Source organism: Embiotoca jacksoni, unplaced genomic scaffold (genome assembly GCF_022577435.1).
Source record: "Embiotoca jacksoni isolate LCO1_2020_lvr unplaced genomic scaffold, fEmbJac1.0.p SCAF_3, whole genome shotgun sequence".
Lineage (NCBI taxonomy): Eukaryota > Metazoa > Chordata > Actinopteri > Embiotocidae > Embiotoca > Embiotoca jacksoni.
This window is the reverse complement of record NW_027185381.1, coordinates 13,359,439-13,382,620: the sequence shown is the minus strand read 5'-3', so window position 1 is coordinate 13,382,620 and position 23,182 is coordinate 13,359,439. Positions and strand designations below refer to the sequence as shown.

Sequence of the window (23,182 nt, the reverse complement as noted above, 5' to 3'; positions counted from 1 at the left end):
TCACAAGGAGTGAGTTTATCATGCTCCCTGTTTTTCTCTCCCTCTGTTTTCACCTTTGACCCCTACACTCTGATCTCGGACTTTCTGCGGGCACCTAGCCCCTCCTGCTGGCCATCTCAAGAACTGCAATATTACCTTTACATTCGAATCCAGCTGTTTTCTGATAAATTTAGGAAGGTTACATATAGATGATTTATGAGACCACTAATGGAAACCAATGCAACTGTTTTGCCATCATTTTTAGACACTGTCAGAGATGTTGATTAAATTAAAAGTTTTTTTTTTTATTGGGCCACATTATACTTAGAGGAGTTTCTAATGCTATACCCCCCTCGTGTATCTAAATGGGACACAACATCTCTTACAATGTGTTCCAGTACAACACAACCTGTATGATCTCAATAATAAACTTATATATGTATATTTACAAATTTCTGACTAAGTCTTAACAAATTTTACAATAAGTTATTTATTTTGGACTCAGCTGCATGTTTGGACTTGGCTGTGACTTGAATCCATTCAGGGCTGAAGCAGGGATATTGTGTTCATAACAGGTCTCCCTAACATATGCTCCCAAAAAAGTCTGACAATACACCAAAAATTAGGGGTCAAAACCATCTCCACACAGCTGGAATACAGTAACAATCGGGTTGGGAAATACTGAATCACTTTATCATAGGCCTATCTTATTTTGTGGCCACACACTGTAGGCTACCAGTTTCAATATAGCCTACTGAGTTTAAAATGCTGAAATCTGTCTATAATCTACACATAATATGCACTATTGGGAAGTATACAGCTCTGAGCTGCTGTGACTTTACTTAGACTAATTATTCCCAATTTTTTTCAAAGTTTCTACTCCCTTAGATCTCATATATGAATATGTTCTTTTTATGCTATTACATTTATTTGGCACCTGTACCATCTACTTTTCAGAATAAGATTACAAAAAATGCTTATAACGCTAATAGATCACACACACATTAAACCGTTGGTTCCCAACCCTTTTGACTTGACAAACATCATACTTTTTTTTAAAGATTTTTATAGCCTACAGGGACGGAAGTGGACAATTCAGTACTATCTAGGCTACATGGTGTTTGAAAAGTTCTGCTCTTGCAGTGGGTAGTGAGCAAAAAGCGCCGAGCTAGAATATTTTTTTTGTTTTTTCAGCCACTGATAAAGCTTTGCTATTTTAAATGAAGTGTGACTAAAATAAAACACCTAAATTGCTTGTAAAAAAAATTCAGCCTGATCCCACCTCTGGTCTGAAAGAAACTGAACTGTATTTTGTTTACAACATACCAGCCTTCACCAGCAGAGGGAGAGCTGTAACAAGCCTAGCCATGCTGTCCGGAAGACCGATGTAAATATTTCTGTGACGTTTCATTCACATCCACCCGTTAAGAAGAATATCAGCTGTCTGCAGCTATTGACAGCACCGCGGTGTTTCTTCTCCTGTCAGTGTGTGTCGACCAACCCGAGAGTGTCTGTTTGATACCTGAGCTCTTTTGCTTTGGGCTTCCATCCATCCTGCTGTGCCTCCTGTTTTTTTCTACACCAGCCTGTTTCTTGTGTGTAACATGCAGAAGAGAAGGAAGCCAGAGCCGATCCAACTCAACCCGATCCCTGATGGAAACACTATTAACGGCACCGGAGCCACAGAGTAAGTGTCAATAATCCTCTGCTGCTGATCTTCAGATGGGTGATTGTGGTATATTGATACCAGCTCTCTGATCTAAAACCTAATATGTCAGGAGTCATCGTGTGTGTGTGTGTGTGTGTGTGTGTGTGTGTGTGTGTGTGTGTGTGTGTGTGTGTGTGTGTGTGTGTGTGTGTGTGAACTCTGAGACTGTTCCAGGTGTGTGTGAGTCTCTGTGATCTCTGATCTCTGAGGTCTCTAGGGATACAACTAATGATCACTTTAATTATTGATTCATAGACTATATTGAGTAATTAACATTTTATTTTGTTTAAACTGTAAAAAAAAAAAAAAAAAAAATACAATAACAATTTCCATCAAAGGTTCCCAGACCCAAAGGTAAATATCCTCTAAAAACTGATGTTATTTCACAATCTGCATACAATGATTATTTAGGAAACTATGGATTAAATAATTGTTTAGACTGCAAAATGCCAGAGAACAGTAAAGAAATAGCCCCTTACATCATCAAAATACACAAGAACCAAAAACACAAAGATATTTACTTCACAGTGATATATAACAAAAACAAAATCCTCTTACTTGATTTGCTGGATTCAGCACATTTGGCACTTATAGATAATTACTTGAATTGTTAATGGTCAGGGGACTAATCAATAAATTCACTTATGGTTTTAGCACAAACCAGCAGCCAAAAAGGTTCAAAAATGATATAAACACAGAAAAACAGCAAATTCTCACTTTTCAGAAGCATTCACCAATCAGCTTTTTGTTTAATTGTTAAATGATTTAGGAATCAATAGCCAATCAATAATCTGTTTTTAATCAATAAACCAGTCAGTCCAAGCACTAAATATTTGGGCAGTTAAAGTTCTCATGATTTCAATGTATTTCCGTCAGTTTACTTATGCCAGAGCTGTAAATCACTCTCAGAAATTGTTCCAGTGCCTCCCATCATAACTGATCTAAACATCATTGTCTATGGATGAGCCGTTGCTCCGTTACTCCACTTTGTGAGGACAGTGATTGACCTTTGCAGGGAGGCAGCGTGTAGAGTAATATTTCTGTGTTGAAGTTCGATGTTGGCCTGCTCCCACCACCGTTTGACCGAACACTGTAATGGAGATCTAAAGTTGTTGTGACATCATGCTCGCTGGTTCTCAGTTCACAGAGAAAAGCCCTGTCAGTCCTGCAACAAGCTGGATCAGCTGAGATGAGAATTACATAACATGTCAACCATCATGAAGGCTGCTCTTCTAATGTGTTGTTCAGGGACAAACTGTATATTGTTTCATCATGAGATCATCTGAAGGCCATCTGTGCCTTTTTGTAATGAATTACTTGCACAAAACATCTTAACTCATAACATAATTTTGTAACATTTCATTTTGAATGAGGTCAGGTATATTCCATTTAAAGAGCTTTTGTATATTGGACTCATAAGAGTTATTATCTGATGTTTAATGCATTAATATTTTTTATAGGAACAGCATGCAAACAATGTTAAACAAATGAGTTTTGCCTCGGCTTTGTTCAGAAGAAGCTGTAGATGATGACATAATGTTTGGCGAGAGCTGGCCATATTCCTGCTGCTGCTGCTAGGTTACTACATGTAACTAAACTCCTTCAGCACCCACATAAAAAAGAAAAGAGGATAACATTTATTATAGTGACAAAGTTACAGCATTATAATGTAAATATTCTCTAATAATGAGCCTGTATGTTGTATGTGAGAGGCCAAGGGTATTCTCAGAGACCAAATTCATTAAAATCAGATGCAGCCAGATTCACTAGACCTGAGTCAGTATATTATACTTTATATATATGTATGCAATCTGTTTTTTCTTTGTATGGTCATTTTGAAGTTTAGAATTTCTGGTGTTGTTTAATTATACTGCATTTACTGACAGGTGTTTCTGTTTTTTTGTCCACCCCACTTACATCGATGAGGCTCAAAAAGACAAACATCCATCTGTATAGTCCAATACAAAAGCACCACAAACTGCAGCATTCAAAATGGTGCAACAGATGGATCAACTCTTCTCTGAAACAACGATAACTGAAGGAAGGAAGATTTACTCCAGTGAGTGTAGATTCATTTTAAAATTTCAGAATTGATGAGAATATGGTGGATATGTGAGAAATTAATGTCTAAACAATTTTCTGTTGACCACCTCCGGAGCAATATGTATTAAAGTTATTTTTCATCATCCTGCTTCCAGTGTCCAGACTTATCAACCAGCCTGGATAAAAAGTAGATCATATTTATGCTGCTACCCAGCTTTATGTAAGAACCAGCAGGCATCTGAACTTGTAAGCGTTCTGGAGAAGTAGAGCAATGCTTTCCAAAAGTCAGACTGCTAAAATATCTCAAACTAAATTTGTTGTATTTCCTCATCCCCTTACTGTAGCTCTGCGAGGGCCTTAAGGGCCCAGCAGTAGAGGGGTTATGTGTTTGTGGAGAGCTGAAACTTTGCCAAATCTTTACAGGCCAGTGGGAGGATTAAACTTGAAGAACCAGGCTATAATTGCTCCATGTGTGGTATACAATAGGATGGGTGAGTGTATAATCATACTATCATAAATGTGATGTAGCAGATAGGAGGAAGAGGGCTGTATGAATGCCCTCAAGATCAAACCAGGGAATAGTTTTCTTGGTGCACTTTGCCATGTCCAAATGTCTGTAAGTACTTTTTAGTACTTTTAAAGAGTAGCTCCACACTGGATGCACAAAACAAGGCTGCACAGCTGCACCATGTATATGCAGCGGTGATGTATTGTGTTTTATGGCGTCACAGTAGATCACAGGGATGTAGTGTGGTTGTGGAAAGATCATATTGTTAACTAGAGCTGCCGTGATTAATCGATTAATTGATTAGTTGATTGTCAGAAAATTAATTGCCAACTAGTTTTTATAATTAATTAATTAATTGCTTTGATAAAAAAAAAAAAATATTTAAAACAATACTAACATTTTCTGGTTTCTTTAGTCCTCCATAATAATAAACTGAATATCTTTTATGTTGTTGACTGTACACAAAACAGAACATTTTAGGCTGCACATTGGACTTTGAGAAACACCGGTTGACATTTGTCACCATTTTCTGACATCATAAAGACCAAATAGTTAATCACCGATTTGAGAAAAAAATTAGCAGATTAATCATTTTGAAAAACTGTGGTAGTTGCAGCACAGTTGTGCGTTGAAGCTTTTTGTTTTCAAATCACGTGTCAAACAGACAAAAGCTCCCCACAGTGGTGCTTTATCTCCACAGGTGTCTCTTATTTTGGCTCATTAGACCTCTTCTCAGCTTACATCTCCATCAAAGCCCTTTTTTGCAGCAGATGTGTTGACTTTTCCCAGCAGAAAAAGCACAGGTGGAATTAATAACACTAATGATGGCTCTGTTCCTTTAAATGTTGCAGTGAGCCAAGACAGCGAACAAGCATGAACAATAACAGGACCTAAATGGAATCCAGGCATCGTTTATGGCTACACCTGTGTTTTTCCTGCTATGACAAGCATAGCTTGCCTGCTGTGAAAAAGGTCTGCTCTTATTGATGCACCGAGTGGGAAGCTTCAACCATTCAGCCTTTTTAACATCAGATATTCAGACTCGTCATAGTAGTAAAAAAAACACAGGTGTTATTAACAACATTAACAATGACTTTGTTCTATTTTATAACCCAGTATGCAGTTACAGTATATTGAGCCTGCACATATAATACCAGAGCCCTAAATTTAGGCAGCTAAATTTACATCCATGATCTACCTGCTGTGTGTCTATTTATTTTGAAAATTTCATGTACAAACATGTTAAATATCAATAATTCCACACATCTAGTCTCAGTAATCAATCAATCAATATAGCTGAAACTGACAGGTTTTTTTTTAACAGAAATGGAGAAAAAGGTTCATGTTTCAATAAACACATTAGCACATTATTTGGGGTCATTTGTACCAGGACACAGGATCATCGGATGCCGCGGTATAGTAATCATGTGTATATTTATGTTTGTTATTTTAGAATGGGCTCTTCATATCTACACAGGGAGCAATTCTTCTTCCTTGGAGCCCAGCATGTTGCATCGCCATGTTTCTACAGTAGACCAGAAGGGACAAACCAAACTCTGGCTTTAGAGAGGCACTTTCATGTTATTGGCGACTTTTACGGCCGTAGATTCCCTTAGAGGCTTGAGATGGGAGGGTGAGGCGAGGGGTGTTCATTTGGTTGCAATCTGCAACCTCACCACTAGATGCTACTAAGTCCTTCACACTGCTCTTTTTAACTATTAGTCACCAAAAAAAAGTCAAAAAAGGCAATAAACAAATGATGATTTTTTTTTTTTTCACAGACTTATATGACTCAAACGATGATATTGATTGTGTAATGCTCCTGTTTTCTGATAGTGACTCCATCGTGCAATTTTAACTCTACTGTGATCCATGCTATAGATTTGGGGGGGAAACGGCAGATTAGCAATAGTGTAAAATGTTTTTAACAAAAGTATGTGGGCCTTACAAGAGCTGCTTCTTGATTTGATTTGATTTTATGTTTCATAGAATTTTGGTTTTACCGCACTGCAATTATACGAAATAAAAAAATCGAAATAACTAGATGAATACCTGAAGTCACAAACCCAAACCTGATACAGCTCCTCTGATAAATGTGTGTATTACGAGCATATCTTTGAACACATATTCTTTCCTGTGGTTGACAGCAAGCTGTATTTTGTTTCTTACGTACAAGTTCCACTGGATGTCCTTGGACATTGCGTGGATGGAGCACAAAAGGCCAGCGTCGTGCTCACTTCCTCCGGCACCTGGTGGTGGTGGTGGGGGGATGGGGGGGGGGGGGGTGCAGTCCGTAGCTACTGTAGTCCCTCCCACATATTGTGTGGAGTGTTTCAGGCTGCTCCTCTTCTCAGTATCTCCAGCCCCCTCCACCTCCAGCTCTTGTCGATAAAACCGCCCACGCCACCCACAGCCAGCTCAAACTCACCACCTCGTCTCCATGGATATGCAGGCCTGCTGTCAAAAATACAAAAAAACACTTAACCCTCTCATTGCTGTGCGGTGCTGTGTAGAGAGAGGAGGACACTGCCCTGCTCTTTGCTGTACAAAGACTTTAAAAGAAAACACAATGAGACCATCTTTTCACCATATGCATATTATAATGCAAATATGGCAGACTAGCTCTTAAAATTGAGAAAATTACTATGCCTTAGTAGGTGCAAACACAAGAAATGTCCTTCAGGTCAATTCATGCATGCTTTTCTTTGATTCATTGATCACTTGCAGCATAAAAAAAAATGCAAATATTTACAACTAATGTAACATCCTCAGACGAGCTGTTTTATGATCTCTACGGTTGTAATGACATTATAGCTCACTGGTCTTCATATCACCTATTCTTGTTTGACAAAAGCTTAGATTGGATTTATGGGCAGCGAGGACAGTGTTTTGACACAGTGGAGTGGGAGGTCAAGAAGCAGCAGGTCAGCAAAGTTCACAACACAATTTACTTCTCAAAGAAATGCATTGCCATGACAACAGAGCCAGGGGAGCACCGTCAGCACTCAGAGGAACTTGGCGCTTCCTCACTCTAGGATCTGGAAAAGAACATTGACACACACCCGACAACCCTTTCTGTGTTCCTGCTGGCCTTTTGGTTGATTGTCATTGTTTTTAGAGGCAGGTGCAGCAGTGGCTGTCACACACCAAGCTCTGCCTTATCTCTAAGGATGTTATAGCTGCAGTAGATCTGGATGCACAGTGGACCGCCTCATGTCTCCCGAGGAGGACAGCTGTTAGTTTAGTAAAGAACATCTGCAAAAGTTCCATTTGAATGGACTCGAGTACCTTTTTATTCATGGTAAAATACACTAATAATAATCATTTCTCTCTGTCTTTCTTTTTCCGACTCCTCATAAGAACGAACTTGGAGGCACTACAGAAAAAACTAGAGGAGCTTGAGTTGGATGAGCAGCAGCGGAAACGCCTGGAGGCCTTTCTGACACAGAAGCAGAAGGTGGGAGAGCTGAAGGACGATGACTTTGAGAAGATCTGTGAGCTCGGTGCCGGCAACGGAGGAGTTGTCTTCAAGGTCTCCCACCGCCCCTCTGGTCTGATTATGGCGAGGAAGGTAAGCTGCAGCCCAGATGGCTGCCTGTACAACATTAGTGGAGACGCTGTAAAAACTTCACGAAGCCACTTAGGTTAAATTGTATCTCGTAGAAATGTGTGTATTGAAATAGTTCATCACAGATTTGTCATAGTGGAGTTTTGGTCACAGACAGGGATTCATGCGTTCGACTGTTTTAGAGAGTTTGGAGTAAAACGTGCCTTATTTTCCAGTATTTGTGCACAACCTCAAATGTGGCTTACTGGGACAACAAAGTGCTATTGTTAGATATTCGCAGCTGAAAAGTAAAAAAAAAAATGCTAACCAAAACATGCACCCTTATTAAAATATTTATGTTCTTGTATGTAAGTGCGTGCACAAAGGAAGTTTGTATATTGTCTATAACATCGATCTTCTGTGTGATAAATAAAAAGCTGTGGTCTCCTGTGTTCCAGCTGATCCATCTGGAGATTAAACCCGCAATCAGGAACCAGATCATTAGGGAGCTGCAGGTGCTCCATGAGTGTAACTCCCCATACATTGTGGGCTTCTATGGGGCTTTTTACAGCGACGGAGAAATCAGCATCTGCATGGAGCATATGGTACAATTCTTCAACGTCATGCCTGCCAGTGTTTGTCCGCAACATTCACTCTGAATATCACTTTTACAGACTGTACTGGTTGTTGTTTTTTTTTCTTCTATGTACAGCCTCAGTGGTATGAAAACAAACTGATTTCATTTCTAAAATTATATTTTGAATCGGGAAGCTCTCCATGTTTGCCTTCCTTTCTGGTTGTAGGATGGCGGCTCCCTGGACCAATCGCTTAAGAAAGCAGGCAAGATCCCAGAGCAGATCCTTGGCAAAGTCAGCATCGCTGTGGGTAGCTTTAACACCTCTCCCACCTATTTTATGCTCTCAGAGCTATATTCGATGCACACAAAACTGGGTTCATAACTGATGAATTCCGTTTATTTTGCTGTACCAAATAATCTGTGTCCTTACTGTGCTCATATGCAGTATTTGTCTTCACAGGTCATTAAAGGGCTTTCCTACCTGCGGGAGAAACACAAGATCATGCACAGAGGTCAATCGCTATTTCAGTTACTACATTTTGTCAAAATCAAATATAATTTGTCCCTTTCACAAGACTTTTAAACACATAAATACCTGCGATTAGTTACTGTGCACTTAAAGCCCTGATCCACTTAATGTGTTGTAGTCATTGTTACTTTTCTTCGATGTTTGAGTTTCTTTGTGCAGAATGATGAATGCTCAGACTCCGATAGTAGCGGGGAGGAGAAAAAACATATCAGACACAAATTATTATTTACAGCTGAGTATCTTTTATGCAGTATCTTTATATTTCACAATATGTATTAAAACATTTATCCGGTACCCATATTATGTACACTGGAGCTTGTTTTGCTCTCTGTAATCATTCATGTCTGTCATATCTTGCCCTGTTTCCTTTTCCCTTCACAGTGTCTCATTGTTGACCTGAAATGGAACAAAAATAGGGACATTTGTGAAAGACATCTATTTGTTTTTGCTAAATCAGACAGCTGATATTAGCTTTTGAAATTATTTTTTGCAGAAAACAGGCCTTTGTCCCCGGTCTCATTTGGATGCGATCTATTACTGGCCAGTACAACCGAGGGAGTGATTACAACGAGTAAAAGATGCCACAATGTCCATGAAGTACCTATTGCTTTAAGACTGACTTGAAAAATTGTGAACATGTACTTTAATAACAATGTTTGTGTAAATAACTTGAGACAGAATATTGATCTTACTTTAAATCGTTGTTGCTCACTCCATGTTGTACAAATGAAGAAAGTAAGGAAATGTTGAAGCAGACAAGCACCAACAGGAAAACACGCCCGCAGCACTTTCTTCTGTGCTGCTTCTCTGTTAAACACTTGCCCACTTGTGCTCTCCTAAACATGACGTGTCCTTCTTTCAGATGTCAAGCCTTCTAACATCCTAGTGAATTCCCGTGGTGAGATTAAGCTGTGTGACTTTGGAGTGAGCGGACAGCTCATAGACTCCATGGCCAACTCCTTTGTGGGCACTCGCTCTTACATGTCTGTGAGTTGAAGTGGACACAATCATCCTCTCATGCAGTACTTAATTTAACATGAGGTTTTTGGGATTCTACGTTAATTACAGTCTCAGATTTACGTTTTAAAGGAACAAGATCTTTTTTTTATCTAAACTTTTATAATAGTATGAGTAAAAGCTGTGATGTTTGTCATGCAGCCGGAGCGTTTGCAGGGCACCCACTACTCTGTTCAGTCGGACATCTGGAGCATGGGTCTGTCCCTGGTTGAAATGGCCATTGGACGCTTTCCTATTCCACCACCTGATTCTAAGGAGCTGGAACAGATCTTTGGCTTCCCAATGGAAGGAGAGGCAGCCTCCAGCGAGTCCTCCCCAAAGCCACGGCCCCCTGGGCGACCCGGCAGCTGTAAGTCTGAGATGGCACCGATTCATCCTGCGACTCTGCAGGGAAGCTTTTTTCATTATGGCAGCTTTAATCTTTTGAATTAAATAAAAATAAGTGTTGTCCTGAAAACCATTGGACCGTAAACTGATGTGTGATGCGCAAGGGCACAAGAGGCTGATTTTTGTTTTATTCCACAGCATTTGGCCCAGACAGCAGACCTCCAATGGCTATTTTTGAGCTGCTTGATTACATTGTCAATGAGGTGAGTTTGCCCACTACATTCACATATTATGACACAATGATCAAACAGATAACTCTCGTACATTATACTAATGCCTCTGGCTGAAATTTGAAGCCACATTTCACCAAATCATTGCTAACTGAACTTCTAAATTTTAGCCTCCACCAAAGCTGCCTGGGATATTTAGCCCTGAATTCCAAGACTTTGTGAATAAATGGTATGTAACAAATGTTTTATTAAAATTTAGTGGCATGAAAAATTCACCTCTGTATCACAATCTGCCACCTAGTGGTGTGTTTGCAAACTACACATTCTAAGCTGTTTGTTTCCTTTGCAGTTTGATTAAGAATCCTGCAGAGAGAGCAGACTTGAAACAGTTGATGGTAAGTTCACACGTATCAGTTATTGCATCTTCTAAATTATTCATCTGTAACCATCTTAAGCTTTCCTTTTTTTCCAGGTGCATCCTTTTATCAAACAGTCTGAGGCAGAGGAGGTTGACTTCGCTGGCTGGCTGTGCAGCACCATTGGACTCAGTCAGCCCGTGACGCCCACCCACAGTACCACAATGTGAGTCCTGTCGTCTACAACAAAGTCCATATCACAAGGTCCTCTAATGACAGATTTGTATTATTAGTTAAAATGTATGTTTATATTGAGTATGCAATAGGTTCAAAAGTTGTGCATTCAATAGTTGTAATCTTTACGTGTACAAACCTACATGCCAAGGGAAATTATGTATCAAACAGTTCTTTGGGCTCCCTTGCAGGCCTGCTGGAAAAAGCCATCTTTTTCTAATGATCAAATTATTGAATCATGACAAATGCTGCTCAACCTGTGTGCTTGATATTCCTCTTTACCCCGGGGTCCTTACTGCGCAAACAGTTTTCAATCTTTGTTAGAGCTTATGTGAAATAAATTTGTCTTGTGAATTAAAGGTCTGAATGACTGGTCTGATTCGAGCATCTGAAACAACTGATTTATTCATCACTGAACTGCAGTCTGCATGTACAGATTTATGCCTTGGGTTTGGCAGGTGCTCCCTTCTTTCCAGGCCTCTTCTTGGGTTTCAGCATCTTGGCCTTGATCTATGGAGACCAAACGAGAGCTGAAAGTCATCATCATCAACAATGAAGTGTGCATGTTTTACCCCCATCTTTAACTGTTAAGGTTCTTACCGTAGGGTCATGCTGGAGGATGGCATGACGTCTCGCTGTCTTGGCGTAGGGGTTCAGCTTGAGCATTATCTTTAAGTTCTTCAGAGGATTCTTCTTCAGCACTCTGCGGTTGATCTTCTTGCTGTAATAACAATATAACCGTTAATAATGTGAACTTCTGCTAAACCGTAGCTTTAATGATAAACTTTCTGCATCTCAGAACTTCCATTATTATCAGGGTTCAGAAACACGGACCTGAAGTGGAAATCATCATAGTAGACGAGCTAAAACAAGCTTAAGAACTACAATGAAAGGTGCTTACTTGGGTGCACGGAGCACTTTCTGGATCACCTCGCTCTTCAGGATCCTGCTCAGGTCTGTGTTTGTCATCTTGTGCATTGGCAGGCTGAAACGGGAAGCAGCAAGAATTAAAGTCTCATGCATGAACGCACAACAGCAGAAACTTGAGTCTTTGTCTTGATCAAACTCAGAACTTCTATAAATATCACATAGTTCAAAAACACGGACCATGAAGTGGAAGCTCATCACTGCGGTGGCACATTAACACATTGTTCTACAGAGCACATGCTCCTTAATACTACTCACTTGTAGTCGATCTTCAGGGAGGCAGATTTACGCCAGGTGCCGTACAGCTCATCCAGCTTCCGGAAAGCACTCTCGGTCCAGATGCAGAAGCGTCCAACGTGACCACCGGGAGCGAGCCGCAGGAGGTTCAGTTTGTCTAAAGAGGCGAGTTTGCCCACTGCATTCACACATTATGACACAATGATCAAACGGATGACTTGTACATTATACTAATGCCTCTGGCTGAAATTTGACACATTTCACCAAATCTGTCCGGGATATTTAATCCCGAATTCAAAGACTTTGTGAATAAATGGTATGTAACAAATGTGTTTTGTTCAAATTTAGTGGCATGAAAAACTCACCTGTGTATCACAATCTGCCACCTAGTGGTGTGTTTGCAAACTACACATTCTAAGCTGTTTGTTTCCTTTGCAGTTTGATTAAGAATCCTGCAGAGAGAGCAGACTTGAAACAGTTGATGGTAAGTTCACACGTATCAGTTATTGCATCTTCTAAATTATTCATCTGTAACCATCTTAAGCTTTCCTTTTTTTCCAGGTGCATCCTTTTATCAAACAGTCTGAGGCAGAGGAGGTTGACTTTGCTGGCTGGCTTGTGCAGCACCATTGGACTCAGTCAGCCCATGACGCCCACCCACAGTACCACAATGTGAGTCCTGTCGTCTACAACAAAGTCCATATCACAAGGTCCTCTAATGACAGATTTGTATTAGTAGTTAAAATGTATGTTTATATCGAGTGTGCAATTAGGTTCAAAAGTTGTGCATTCAATAGTTGTATCTTTACGTGTACAAACCCTACATGCCAAGGAAAATTTCAATCTTTGTTAGAGCTTATGTGAAATAAATTTGTCTTGTGAATTAAAGGTCTGAATGACTGGTCTGACTCGAGCATCTGAAACAACTGATTTATTCATCACTGAACTGCAGTCTGCATGTACAGATTTATGCCTTGGGTTTGGCAGGTGCTCCCTTCTTTCCAGGCCTCTTCTTGGGTTTCAGCATCTTGGCCTTGATCTATGGAGACCAAACAAGAGCTGAAAGTCATCATCATCATCAACAATGAAGTGTGCATGTTTTACCCCCATCTTTAACTGTTAAGGTTCTTACCGTAGGGTCATGCTGGAGGATGGCATGACGTCTCGCTGTCTTGGCGTAGGGGTTCAGCTTGAGCATTATCTTTAAGTTCTTCAGAGGATTCTTCTTCAGCACTCTGCGGTTGATCTTCTTGCTGTAATAACAATATAACCGTTAATAATGTGAACTTCTGCTAAACCGTAGCTTTAATGATAAACTTTCTGCATCTCAGAACTTCCATTATTATCAGGGTTCAGAAACACGGACCTGAAGTGGAAATCATCATAGTAGACGAGCTAAAACAAGCTTAAGAACTACAATGAAAGGTGCTTACTTGGGTGCACGGAGCGCTTTCTGGATCACCTCGCTCTTCAGGATCCTGCTCAGGTCTGTGTTTGTCATCTTGTGCATTGGCAGGCTGAAACGGGAAGCAGCAAGAATTAAAGTCTCATGCATGAACGCACAACAGCAGAAACTTGAGTCTTTGTCTTGATCAAACTCAGAACTTCTATAAATATCACATAGTTCAAAAACACGGACCATGAAGTGGAAGCTCATCACTGCGGTGCACATTAACACATTGTTCTACAGAGCACATGCTCCTTAATACTACTCACTTGTAGTCGATCTTCAGGGAGGCAGATTTACGCCAGGTGCCGTACAGCTCATCCAGCTTCCGGAAAGCACTCTCGGTCCAGATGCAGAAGCGTCCAACGTGACCACCGGGAGCGAGCCGCAGGAGGTTCAGTTTGTTCACGTTCTGCAGAGTGATGCCTGCATAATACAGCACAATAATTTAACATTGATAGGTTCAGGGGATTAGCTTTAACTTGAGTGGATTGAGATGGATTTGAAGGCCTGATATCCATCTACGTCACATAATAATGAATCCTACATTTACACAGGTAATTCACCTGGGATATTTCTGAAGGCTTTGGTTAAACCGGCGTCTTGGTTGTAGACGATGCATGGCCCTCTGCGCTGTATCCGTCTGCGATTTCTCATTTTACCCTTACCAGCACGCATGCGCTGAGAGGCGTAGACCTAAAAACAGAACTTGTTAATGCATTATGCCATTAAAAAAAAAAACAAAAAAAAAACATCAACCCCAAGATGTCTAATATGCTAAACTTAAGCTTTTAGCACAGGCAATAATATTTTGGGTTTACATCTTTTGGGTGAGTGAAACAGTGTATAAAAACCACTACAAATCATATAATCTTCATACAATATGAAAATAAACACCAAACTTGCACAAGTTAAAGTCAGCACTTTAACTCATTTAGTGTTTTCATGGTCTAAAGACAGAAAATATTGTACGCTGTAAAGCTTACAGGGCAAAATTGTGACACTTGGCTATTTACATAAAACGAATTACACTTTTAATCCCCATAAAAAATGGACAATAACAAGAATTTACATTTTGCCCAGTTTGAGGGTGCACTTTAATTTACCTTCTTGATGTCGTTCCAGGCTTTAAGCTTCTTCAGCAGGAGCACTGCCTCCTTGGTCTTCTTGTATCCCTCAACTTTGTCTTCAACCACCAGTGGGACCTCAGGGATTTCCTCAATGCGGTGTCCTAACAGACAAGACCGCCATGTCAATCATATCTACACACATTCTTGATGTGACTTTTCAAGGTTACACAATGTTACCAGAGCTTGCTCAGAAATCAATATACATCAATACTCTGTGACAGCTTAGAGACAGCAGGCAACTGTCACTGTTCACAGGTTCAGACGCAAATTACACCATCATAGCAAGTGAAATGTCGGGCAGTCAAACAAGTGTGGTAATTATACAAATATTTTATCCTAATGATACATTTCTAAAAAAAAGACTTTTTAAACCCACTTTTGTCCTTAAAAAAAAAAAAAAAAGGAAAAAAAAAAAAAGGGGGGGGGGGGCCTCACCTTTGGACAGCACCAGTGCAGGAATGGCAGAGGCAGCCAGGGCAGAGCAGATGGCATAGCGTTTCTGGGGTGTGTTGATCCTGCGGTGCCAGCGGCGCCAGGTCTTAGTGGGGGCAAACATGCGACCACCACGACACATCTAGACCAAAGTCAAGGATGTTTCACATTGACTGAAGTAACATAAGTGGTTAAAACTTGCTCAGACTCAATGGTCATCAGCCATCTGTGCCAGCATATGACAGTAGGCATTCCGTCACTGGTCACAGAGTCAGACGCAAATTACACCATCATAGCAAGACTACGTATGAAGTTAACTTTGACCGGTGGAAACAATTTATAAAATCTTCCAATTTTGATTCCCCCACAAAAAAAAGATACATTTCCAAAAGCACCCTGGCCCGAGCGGTGAGTACCACCACCTCTCACACGAGGGATACGGGCCACGGCTCTTCCTGTGCCCCAGGACTCGGCACTGGTCTGGTGACCTGGAAAACAACACCCGCAATTACAAACCCGAAAATCGGAGACCATACACATGGGATGCGTGACCACAAACTCAAATCACTACCTTAAAAGCTATTCAAATCATGAAAGCAAACTCAACATGCCAGTTGAGGACTGGTATACACAACTCACCTGCCAGTTCACTGACTGCATATGGCTGGCGGCTGTTCTTGCGCATGTTGGTGTGCACAAAATTCACAACATCAGGGCGAATTGGGGCCTTGAACACGGCAGGCATGACCACATTTTTGCCTGAGGACTCTCCTTTTTCGGAGTACACCGAGATGAGAGGTCGGGCACACGCCTGAGGAAGGAAGACAGAAAGAACATAACATTTTCAGAGAAATACACAACGACGAACTGGATACGAGAACGTATTAAGTTTTCATTCCCCTTGAAATCTCTCGTCGCATCTGACTAAGTCACAACTACTATTTCAGCTCACGTTTACGTGGCATTACCAAACTACCCGTGAAATAGTCGACCACGAAAATTCCGGCTTTCGGCCTTGCTTAGCTCGTTTATGCTAACATGACTTAGCAAGGCCGTCTTTACGTCTACTTGATCCTTCGTTACAAACGAGTGCGGCCTCATTAAAAACACGCAAATAAGAGTCCCATGTTAGAATTGAAGTCCACTGTGAGCAAAAGCGCAGCGGCCATTAGATTACACGACATCTGTTATGTTGAGCTGCCGCTGAAGCGACAGTCACACGTGTAACTCGGGCGAGCGCAAAATGGCTCCTCGTGTTAGCTCTGCTAGCCGGGCAGCATTCACTCACTCATTAAAACAGGCTTCTCAAAGACACACAAAAAACAACTCCGTACTTATATGTTAAGTGCAGACAAAGGTATTAAAACCTCACGTATAATATAACACCCTAACAGTGATATGTCGGTTAATCCTCACCATTTTCGGTAATAAGTCTTCGGCTCGCCGGGAACGAAGATCCTCACGTTGTGGCGGCCACAGTGAAAAAGGACGAGACGACTCACCCGAAACGATTTATGCTTCCGCCTCAACGCGCACCACTTCCGTCCATAACTTCATTCAGACAATTCCTGCTCTTAACTTCGAAGAAGGGAGCGCGATAAAAAAAAAAAATAAAACACGATTAAATGTAATGATAGTCAATTTGAAAGGTGTAATTAAAATTCCCGTTACTTAAAAAAAAAAAAAAAAAAAAAACTTTAAAGTTTGTTGCTGCAGCTGGGACTATTTCTTTACTCTTTGATGGCGCAGGATTTACGTAAAGACCGGACTACTTTCTTTCTTAACATTTTTTTTTTTAATTAAATATTATTTAATTTATTTAAAAGTGTTTCCTTTATACGCGCGAGTGCACTTTTCGTTCACGTTCGTCTTTAATAATTCATTTATTTCACATAAATTCATTTATTTCATATAAATGAATGGCGCCGTGGGATGACGTCACAGTAGGAGTGAGCGCGCGACAGTCAAAATACCAACAGCAGCCCAAACCCAAAGTTTAATTAGTCTGTTAACGTTAAACTCCTTTAAGTTCTTCGGTATAGTTTGTCTACGTCCTTTGCCCTGTAACAGGAGACCCGCACCATAATCCAGCGATGGGTCTAAAGGTGATATCTAGTGCCGAGGAGTTTTTAAATTTGCTCCGGTGAGTTTTTGAAAAGCGTCTCTTAACTTGGCGCTCGCTCGTTTAGCGAACATCAAGTTAATGGTGGAGCAGGAAGAATATTTATCTGTCTTTAATCTCGTGGCTTCAATCACTGAGAAACACTTAACTCACTAAAGTGAGCTTCATCTCTGTCGTGTTGTTGGTTCCAGATCTTTTCAAGATGAGGAAAGCAGTAATTCGTGTGCATATGAGGTACATTTACTTTCCCTACAGTTATCAAATCACAAGTTCAGATGCACCGTCTGTCTTTGTTATATTAATGACATCATTTGGGTTCCAGGAGGACATCCAAATATCGAAGCTGAGAGGAGACACCGTTTCTGCTGTGAATATGTACTGTGCCAACCAAACAGTCTTCGTCTGTGAAAAAACTGTAAGTAATGTCAACGACTCATTAAACAGGATGTCTGTGAGCTCCACACGTATATAAACATACTGACTTGGTGAATGTTCTTCAGATACATATTCAGATAGAGTTAGGTTAGGTTAGGTAGTTACTTTATTCATCCCCGAGGGGAATTTTTTTCGCTGCAGCAGCATACAGGAAGCAGTAAGATAATAATAGAATAATAGAAAGCAATAAAATAGCAGTACAAATATTAAATATAAAATATAAAATGCACAGTATATGCAGTACAGTATATATCTATATATATTATATACAAACAACCAAGAACACAGACAACAGTGTTATTGTTGTGTGATGGATTTTGCCAGAGGTGAGTTATTGTACAGTCTTATTGCGGTCATGTAATGGGAATATGTAAGTACAACATTCAGCGTACTGGCATAAATCCGAATTACTATGCACCAGCTTTGACTTTGAGTTGACTGGCTTGTCGCGTCTCCGGGCTGATGACTGGACCGTGTTTTGATTCCAATAGGTTCCAAAAATCAGTGACCCAGAGGATGAAGAAATGACTGAGACATCAAACTGTGCTGGAGATGATGATTCTGATGATGGTGCCAAAGTGCCCCTCACAGATCTGGGACCGCAGCCACTCCCAGTCACGAAAGCAAGGTGACTAATGCTGAGAAGTGTTAACATTTTATCCACATGAAGCACATGCTTAGCTGTGTATCTAATACAACACTGCGTTTCTCTCTGTATAGGCAGTTGCTGTCTTGGTACACATTAGCTCAAAATGCCGGCGGGTCAGCTTTGGACAACACCCCTGCCTTACACCCTCTGTGGGTGCGATGTGACATGTCGGATCCTGCTGGAACAACCTGGTTTGGGGCTGAAACGGTCTGCTTGGGCAATAAAGTAACTGGTGTGAAATTGTTCTCCGTGACCTGCAAAGGTATGGCTCTAATGTTTCATTCAGCTTTGAAGAACCCGTCCCTGACACGTCACAAGTACACTAAATATTTGCTCATTAATGATTCTCGAGTAAGTTTGGCTTTTCCCCTAATCTCGATGTTGTTAGGTTCAACAGTTGACAAAAGATCCCTCATAACCTTAGAGGACCTGAAACAAGAGCATAAAAAAAGGCATCACCAAACCTCGGTAAGTAAGCGTGCATCTTCTTGTAAAGTAAGTATGAAGAATGTGCATTCACTTACATCTGTCAATGCTTCCAGACGGGGATTAAAGGCAGTGCCAGATTCAACTTGTTTGGCTCCACTGTTGTTGAAAACACCACCATTGAGTCACAGAGTAGCGTGACAGCGGATTTCAAATGGAGCCATGTGGAGAGTATCCTTGAGATCCCACCCCTGTCCTCTACAGCAACCCTCGTGAGCAGCAATTATTTATAATATTATTCTCCTCTACCATAAAATAATTACTTTGTATGTGTCTAAGGTGAATTTTGAGAATAAAAGTAGATTTTGCCAAAACTGATTTGCTTACCTTTTTAAACTTTTTCCACATGCAGAATATCAAAATTGCCAGCGGAGACATGAGGAGTCCAATGTTTGAGATATACAGAGAGCTAGAGTTTCTTCAGGTTAGTGTTTCACTGTAATCTGAGACGACTGTCGGTGACAATTAATACTCAAAGAAATAACTAAATATATCAGATTCCTGTTATTTCAGACTCTTGCTGATGGTTTGAAAACTGGTGAGACTGAATGGATGGAACCATTGGAAAGCATGTCAGCTGTAAATCTGACCAAGGCTTACCTCAAAGGTATGTGCATTGTTACATCAAAACTCCTTGAAGATGATCCAATACCGTCAGGTAGTTCAAAATGAATGTGCCTTTTTATTCTTCTGTCAGAGCTTCACAAGTCTCCACAAACGCTACGTGATCACGCTGCAAAAACAGCTGAGGTATTGATAGTAATAAAAGCACCAGCCTTTTCACAAATGCATTAATTTCAGAAAACACGTAGGTTTCTTGGGTCTTCATCCGTTTTTCTCTGTCTTTTCTAAAAGACAACAAAGCTGAACCCTGAGACAGACACTGCCATTTTCAACTCTTTTTTGGAAAGAGGCGATTTGGATTTTGTGGAGCAGCTGTGGGTTCGGATGAGAAAAAGTAAGTCATTTTCTCCATCAAGGAAACTAGAATTCATTTCATTTAGTGTGGAAAAACAGACAGTGGCAACCATTTTTCTCTCTTTTACAGGCATTACTTCATATCAGGACATTGGAGACTGTCTGAAGTTGGTCACTGAAGCTCTACGGCTCGGTGACATCAAACCCTGGGTATGAAATGATGCAGCTTCTAAAAATGTGTTTATTGCAGACAAAAGAATGGATGTTTGTGAATGTGATGGGTATTTTTTTTTTCGTTTTGCTTCACTTCCCCCAGATTCACAGAGACAGCAGCAGCTCCCTCAGCAAGCTCATTCTGCAGTCCTACCACCAGCAGATCGATCACGTGTCTCTGACAGGTGTCACCCCTGTCAACATGCTGCTCGAAATGGGTCTGGACAAGATGAGAAAAGATTATATTAACTACCTTATTGGTAACCTTTTAATGATTCCTCTGAAGCGCTGCCTGTTACACATGATTATGTTTGTGTTGTAGTGTAACGCATGACCCCATATCAATCAAGCCAGAATTTTCCCTGGACGTTAAACTATTTGCAATCTTTGTTTGTTTGATTCACAGGTGAACAGTTGACAACTCTAAACCACTTGGTAAGCCAAACACCATTTAATTGGCTAATATTTTCAAATATCTGTCAACAAAGTGCTGAGTTTGAGTAATTTGCTCCACAGTGTTATTACCTGAGCACTGAGGTTGATCTGCAGGAGCAAGTGACCCGACTCAGAAAGCTGCACCATCTGCTGGAAATAATTGTGACCTGCAGTACATTCCTGGGTTTGCCTTACGACCGGCTCTTCCTTCTCACACAGTAAAACATAATAATATTTTGTGTGTGTGTGTGTGTGTGTGTGTGTGTGTGTGTGTGTGTGTGTGTGTGTGTGTGTGAAATTCTCCCTCCTCAAGCTGACAGTGAAGTAGATAATTTGATATATTTTTGTCTTTTCCTTTGTCATAGATCCTGTTTGCAGCACTACAAAACATCCCCCTATGATGAGGAGCATGAATTCAAACTGCAGATCAAACCTGCCCTGATCAGCCATTTCTACCAGAAGTAAGGAATGCAGCCTGTCGTGCGTCCGATTCATTATGTCCAAAGAAAAAGTGCAAGTGAAACGGAGATATTTGTCCTTCTGTTCATGTTTGAACACAAACTTGTAAAGTGTTCAAGCCAAGACGTATGAAATGGATGAAGCCGAAGATAAAGCATTTATGATTGGATTTCACCTCTCCCCACTAAAATGTGATTTTACTTGAGAAATCAAATCCACTGGGTTTTTGTGTTTTCAAAAAATGCACATTTGCAATAGTTTGCACCTCACATTAAGTCATTTGACAGAAGATGTACTCCGTTGTGCCCATGAGGTTTGTTGTGCTCAGTATTGTGAGGAACTGTGTGTCACACGGTTTTCTAACATGGTCACATATCTGTGCCGTCTTCCAAATATGGCAGAAGTGATTCAGACCCACCAATCTTCTCAGTGGGTTTTTCAGTGTACTCACAACAAGAATTAGTGCCGCCCTGTTGTGTTCAGATTTGCATTCAAATATATTCAACCTTTTTGAGTACACAATGGTGTGTATACACTAAACATTTTTGGATGAATGAATTCTTTTAATAAGTTAGATTTATATGAGTGAAATAATCACATTGATGATGAAAATGTTTCATGTAATCTGTCTTGAGTTTGACGATTTTATTTGTGGTACAGTTGTATCATGATTCTTCAACCCTTTTCTAATATTGCTTATTATTGAATTACTAGTATGTAAGACTAGTATGTATTGTTGCACAATGCAGATTATCTTTTGGGAAACAGGTAAAGAGGCTGTCACAAACACAAAGAGAAAGAATCCTTTCATTAGACCAAAAAAGGCAGTGGTTTAACACAAGAGTTCCAAGGACTTAAAGGGCCTTAAAACTTTTGATGCCAACTGTATTTGCTGTTGTCATTGAATATCATCTTTGTGTGTGTGTGTGTTGCACAGAGAGCATCCCATAATGTGGGGGGTTGAGGTGTCCAGTGGCCATGGTCCTCGTGAGGTCAGGACATCCTACCAGCTCAGTGAAAGACCACTGGTTGATCACGTGATCTTTGAAACAGGTGATCTTTCTGCACTGCTTCAAATATACAAATAGTAAAAAACCTGGGTAAAGTAAAGTACAAATAATATGTTTCTTTAATTGTTTTTTGTTTTTTTTAGATTACCCAAATGAAACGGTGAACGGTGACAGTGAAGATCCTGCTTTCTTCTCCGCCATGGTGTGCTGCAGCCTCGTCAACTTTGCATGAACTTACAAAGGGACCAACGAGGTGTTGTCATATTTGATATTTTCATAAGCAATTCACGTATTTTGTTTTTTTAAATACAAGGTAAACAAGCCAAAACCCTACAGTGACCACTGTGGTTTTCTGTTGAAGCTGCTTTTGTCTCCCTCTTCTGCCAGTGAAAGTAATTATATAAAACCTTGTTGACATTTGCTTACATCATAGGCTGCGCTCTAGCCTACTTCGTTGCTATTGTTGTGTCTGTGAAAAGGTGGATGAATTGTTTTGAGCGTCACAGCCCCACAAAATGACTCGTGTCACCATTAGAGTTTGATCCATTTGGTCCTAAACCTGAGGTTGGCCAACTCGGCAGTTTCTAGTACGCATGCTCTGCCCATAGAACATGCCCAGTATGTATTCATCCAGCCAGTGCGGGGATGTCTCACCAGACACCAGATTTAACAACTCTACGCTGAGAGATTTATCTGGTGATTTCATCATCATCATCATCGTGTGAACTCGTTTGGCAGGGCCTTGAATGTAACGGACATTCATTTATATGTAAAATTCTCACAGTATAGGTGTAATATATTATATTCTTGTTAAAATGTTTTGAGTGAACACATTTCAGTCCCTTGCATATGTTTGGATTTCCTTACCACATCTTTATTTATCACATTAGCTACTTAAGAAAGCAGTTGAAAGAAATTTTGAAGACATTTTGTGCCAAACAACTCAATATTATCCAAATGAAAACACAAAGTAAAGTTTTAGCTGTTTGCAATGGCAATATTCCACATCAGCATTTTAATAAGAAAGTCTAACATATTGCCGGGGTAGCCACACAGTTTCAGTGTCTGCTACTAAATTCATTATTATAGGCTAAACCAATGATTTTACAGCAAACACTGTAGGCACATCAAATTGTTGAAATCAGTAGTTATCTTTGAATTCAGTTCAAATAATGTATTTATGTTCACACATAATCCATTAAAGAAATGATGCACTTACAAAATGTG

At 40.3% G+C, this 23,182-nt stretch overlaps 4 protein-coding genes and 6 non-coding genes across 10 annotated transcripts; 2 read left to right on the top strand and 8 right to left on the bottom strand.

Moving 5' to 3' along the window:
- Positions 1 to 1,380: 1,380 nt before the first annotated feature.
- Positions 1,381 to 11,414, top strand: map2k1 (mitogen-activated protein kinase kinase 1). Its single transcript, XM_069161954.1, has 11 exons — positions 1,381 to 1,666; positions 7,599 to 7,809; positions 8,244 to 8,390; positions 8,589 to 8,666; positions 8,823 to 8,874; positions 9,754 to 9,878; positions 10,050 to 10,257; positions 10,434 to 10,498; positions 10,636 to 10,694; positions 10,815 to 10,860; positions 10,938 to 11,414. Exons 1-11 carry the CDS (start codon positions 1,584 to 1,586, stop codon positions 11,049 to 11,051), a joined length of 1,188 nt encoding a protein of 395 aa, XP_069018055.1. The 5' UTR covers positions 1,381 to 1,583; the 3' UTR covers positions 11,052 to 11,414.
- A 28-nt stretch (positions 11,415 to 11,442) lies between these two features.
- LOC138205956 (large ribosomal subunit protein uL4-like) lies at positions 11,443 to 12,410 on the bottom strand (the record flags this gene model as incomplete). Its single annotated transcript, XM_069162343.1, has 4 exons — positions 11,443 to 11,565; positions 11,656 to 11,776; positions 11,957 to 12,040; positions 12,241 to 12,410. Coding segments are annotated over 4 exons (447 nt in total), but the record flags the coding sequence as incomplete, so codon positions are not given.
- On the bottom strand, positions 11,847 to 11,913 carry LOC138206810 (small nucleolar RNA SNORD18). Its single transcript, XR_011178964.1, has one exon. It is a non-coding gene; the product is annotated as a small nucleolar RNA SNORD18 (small nucleolar RNA).
- LOC138206813 (small nucleolar RNA SNORD18) lies at positions 12,118 to 12,188 on the bottom strand. Its single transcript, XR_011178967.1, has one exon. It is a non-coding gene; the product is annotated as a small nucleolar RNA SNORD18 (small nucleolar RNA).
- A 725-nt stretch (positions 12,411 to 13,135) lies between the features above and the next one.
- Positions 13,136 to 16,739, bottom strand: rpl4 (ribosomal protein L4). The gene is made up of 10 exons (XM_069161955.1): positions 16,645 to 16,739; positions 15,868 to 16,039; positions 15,610 to 15,716; positions 15,232 to 15,370; positions 14,773 to 14,897; positions 14,233 to 14,362; positions 13,936 to 14,092; positions 13,653 to 13,736; positions 13,352 to 13,472; positions 13,136 to 13,258 (listed from the first exon to the last, which is right to left on the bottom strand). The coding sequence occupies exons 1-10, from the start codon at positions 16,645 to 16,647 to the stop codon at positions 13,187 to 13,189; spliced, it is 1,110 nt and encodes a 369-aa protein (XP_069018056.1). The 5' UTR covers positions 16,648 to 16,739; the 3' UTR covers positions 13,136 to 13,186.
- Positions 13,543 to 13,609, bottom strand: LOC138206809 (small nucleolar RNA SNORD18). Its single transcript, XR_011178963.1, has one exon. It is a non-coding gene; the product is annotated as a small nucleolar RNA SNORD18 (small nucleolar RNA).
- On the bottom strand, positions 13,814 to 13,884 carry LOC138206811 (small nucleolar RNA SNORD18). Its single transcript, XR_011178965.1, has one exon. It is a non-coding gene; the product is annotated as a small nucleolar RNA SNORD18 (small nucleolar RNA).
- LOC138206814 (small nucleolar RNA SNORD16) lies at positions 14,981 to 15,080 on the bottom strand. The gene has a single exon (XR_011178968.1). It is a non-coding gene; the product is annotated as a small nucleolar RNA SNORD16 (small nucleolar RNA).
- On the bottom strand, positions 15,428 to 15,526 carry LOC138206815 (small nucleolar RNA SNORD16). The gene has a single exon (XR_011178969.1). It is a non-coding gene; the product is annotated as a small nucleolar RNA SNORD16 (small nucleolar RNA).
- Positions 16,740 to 17,321: 582 nt separating the features above from the next.
- zwilch (zwilch kinetochore protein) lies at positions 17,322 to 23,135 on the top strand. The gene is made up of 18 exons (XM_069162778.1): positions 17,322 to 17,371; positions 17,542 to 17,584; positions 17,673 to 17,765; positions 18,277 to 18,413; positions 18,506 to 18,696; positions 18,823 to 18,902; positions 18,977 to 19,132; positions 19,273 to 19,344; positions 19,434 to 19,527; positions 19,618 to 19,670; positions 19,776 to 19,878; positions 19,969 to 20,048; positions 20,155 to 20,311; positions 20,458 to 20,486; positions 20,568 to 20,704; positions 20,852 to 20,947; positions 21,883 to 21,998; positions 22,099 to 23,135. Exons 1-18 carry the CDS (start codon positions 17,322 to 17,324, stop codon positions 22,185 to 22,187), a joined length of 1,776 nt encoding a protein of 591 aa, XP_069018879.1. The 3' UTR covers positions 22,188 to 23,135.
- Positions 23,136 to 23,182: the final 47 nt, after the last annotated feature.

Bases quoted from the DNA above. Each gene is read 5' to 3' on its own strand.
- map2k1 (XM_069161954.1), top strand. From the start codon at position 1,584: ATGCAGAAGAGAAGGAAGCCAGAGCCGATCCAACTCAACCCGATCCCT. The intron at 9,879-10,049 runs GTGAGTTGAAGT...TTTGTCATGCAG, and splicing joins GCACTCGCTCTTACATGTCT to CCGGAGCGTTTGCAGGGCAC. The intron at 10,258-10,433 runs GTAAGTCTGAGA...TTTATTCCACAG, and splicing joins CCCTGGGCGACCCGGCAGCT to CATTTGGCCCAGACAGCAGA.
- rpl4 (XM_069161955.1), bottom strand. The intron at 15,717-15,867 runs GTGAGTTGTGTA...GTTGTTTTCCAG, and splicing joins TGCAGTCAGTGAACTGGCAG to GTCACCAGACCAGTGCCGAG. The intron at 14,363-14,772 runs GTAAATTAAAGT...TTCTGTTTTTAG, and splicing joins CCTGGAACGACATCAAGAAG to GTCTACGCCTCTCAGCGCAT.
- zwilch (XM_069162778.1), top strand. From the start codon at position 17,322: ATGGGTCTAAAGGTGATATCTAGTGCCGAGGAGTTTTTAAATTTGCTC. The intron at 18,903-18,976 runs GTAAGTAAGCGT...CAATGCTTCCAG, and splicing joins AAAGGCATCACCAAACCTCG to ACGGGGATTAAAGGCAGTGC. The intron at 19,133-19,272 runs GTGAGCAGCAAT...TTCCACATGCAG, and splicing joins TGTCCTCTACAGCAACCCTC to AATATCAAAATTGCCAGCGG.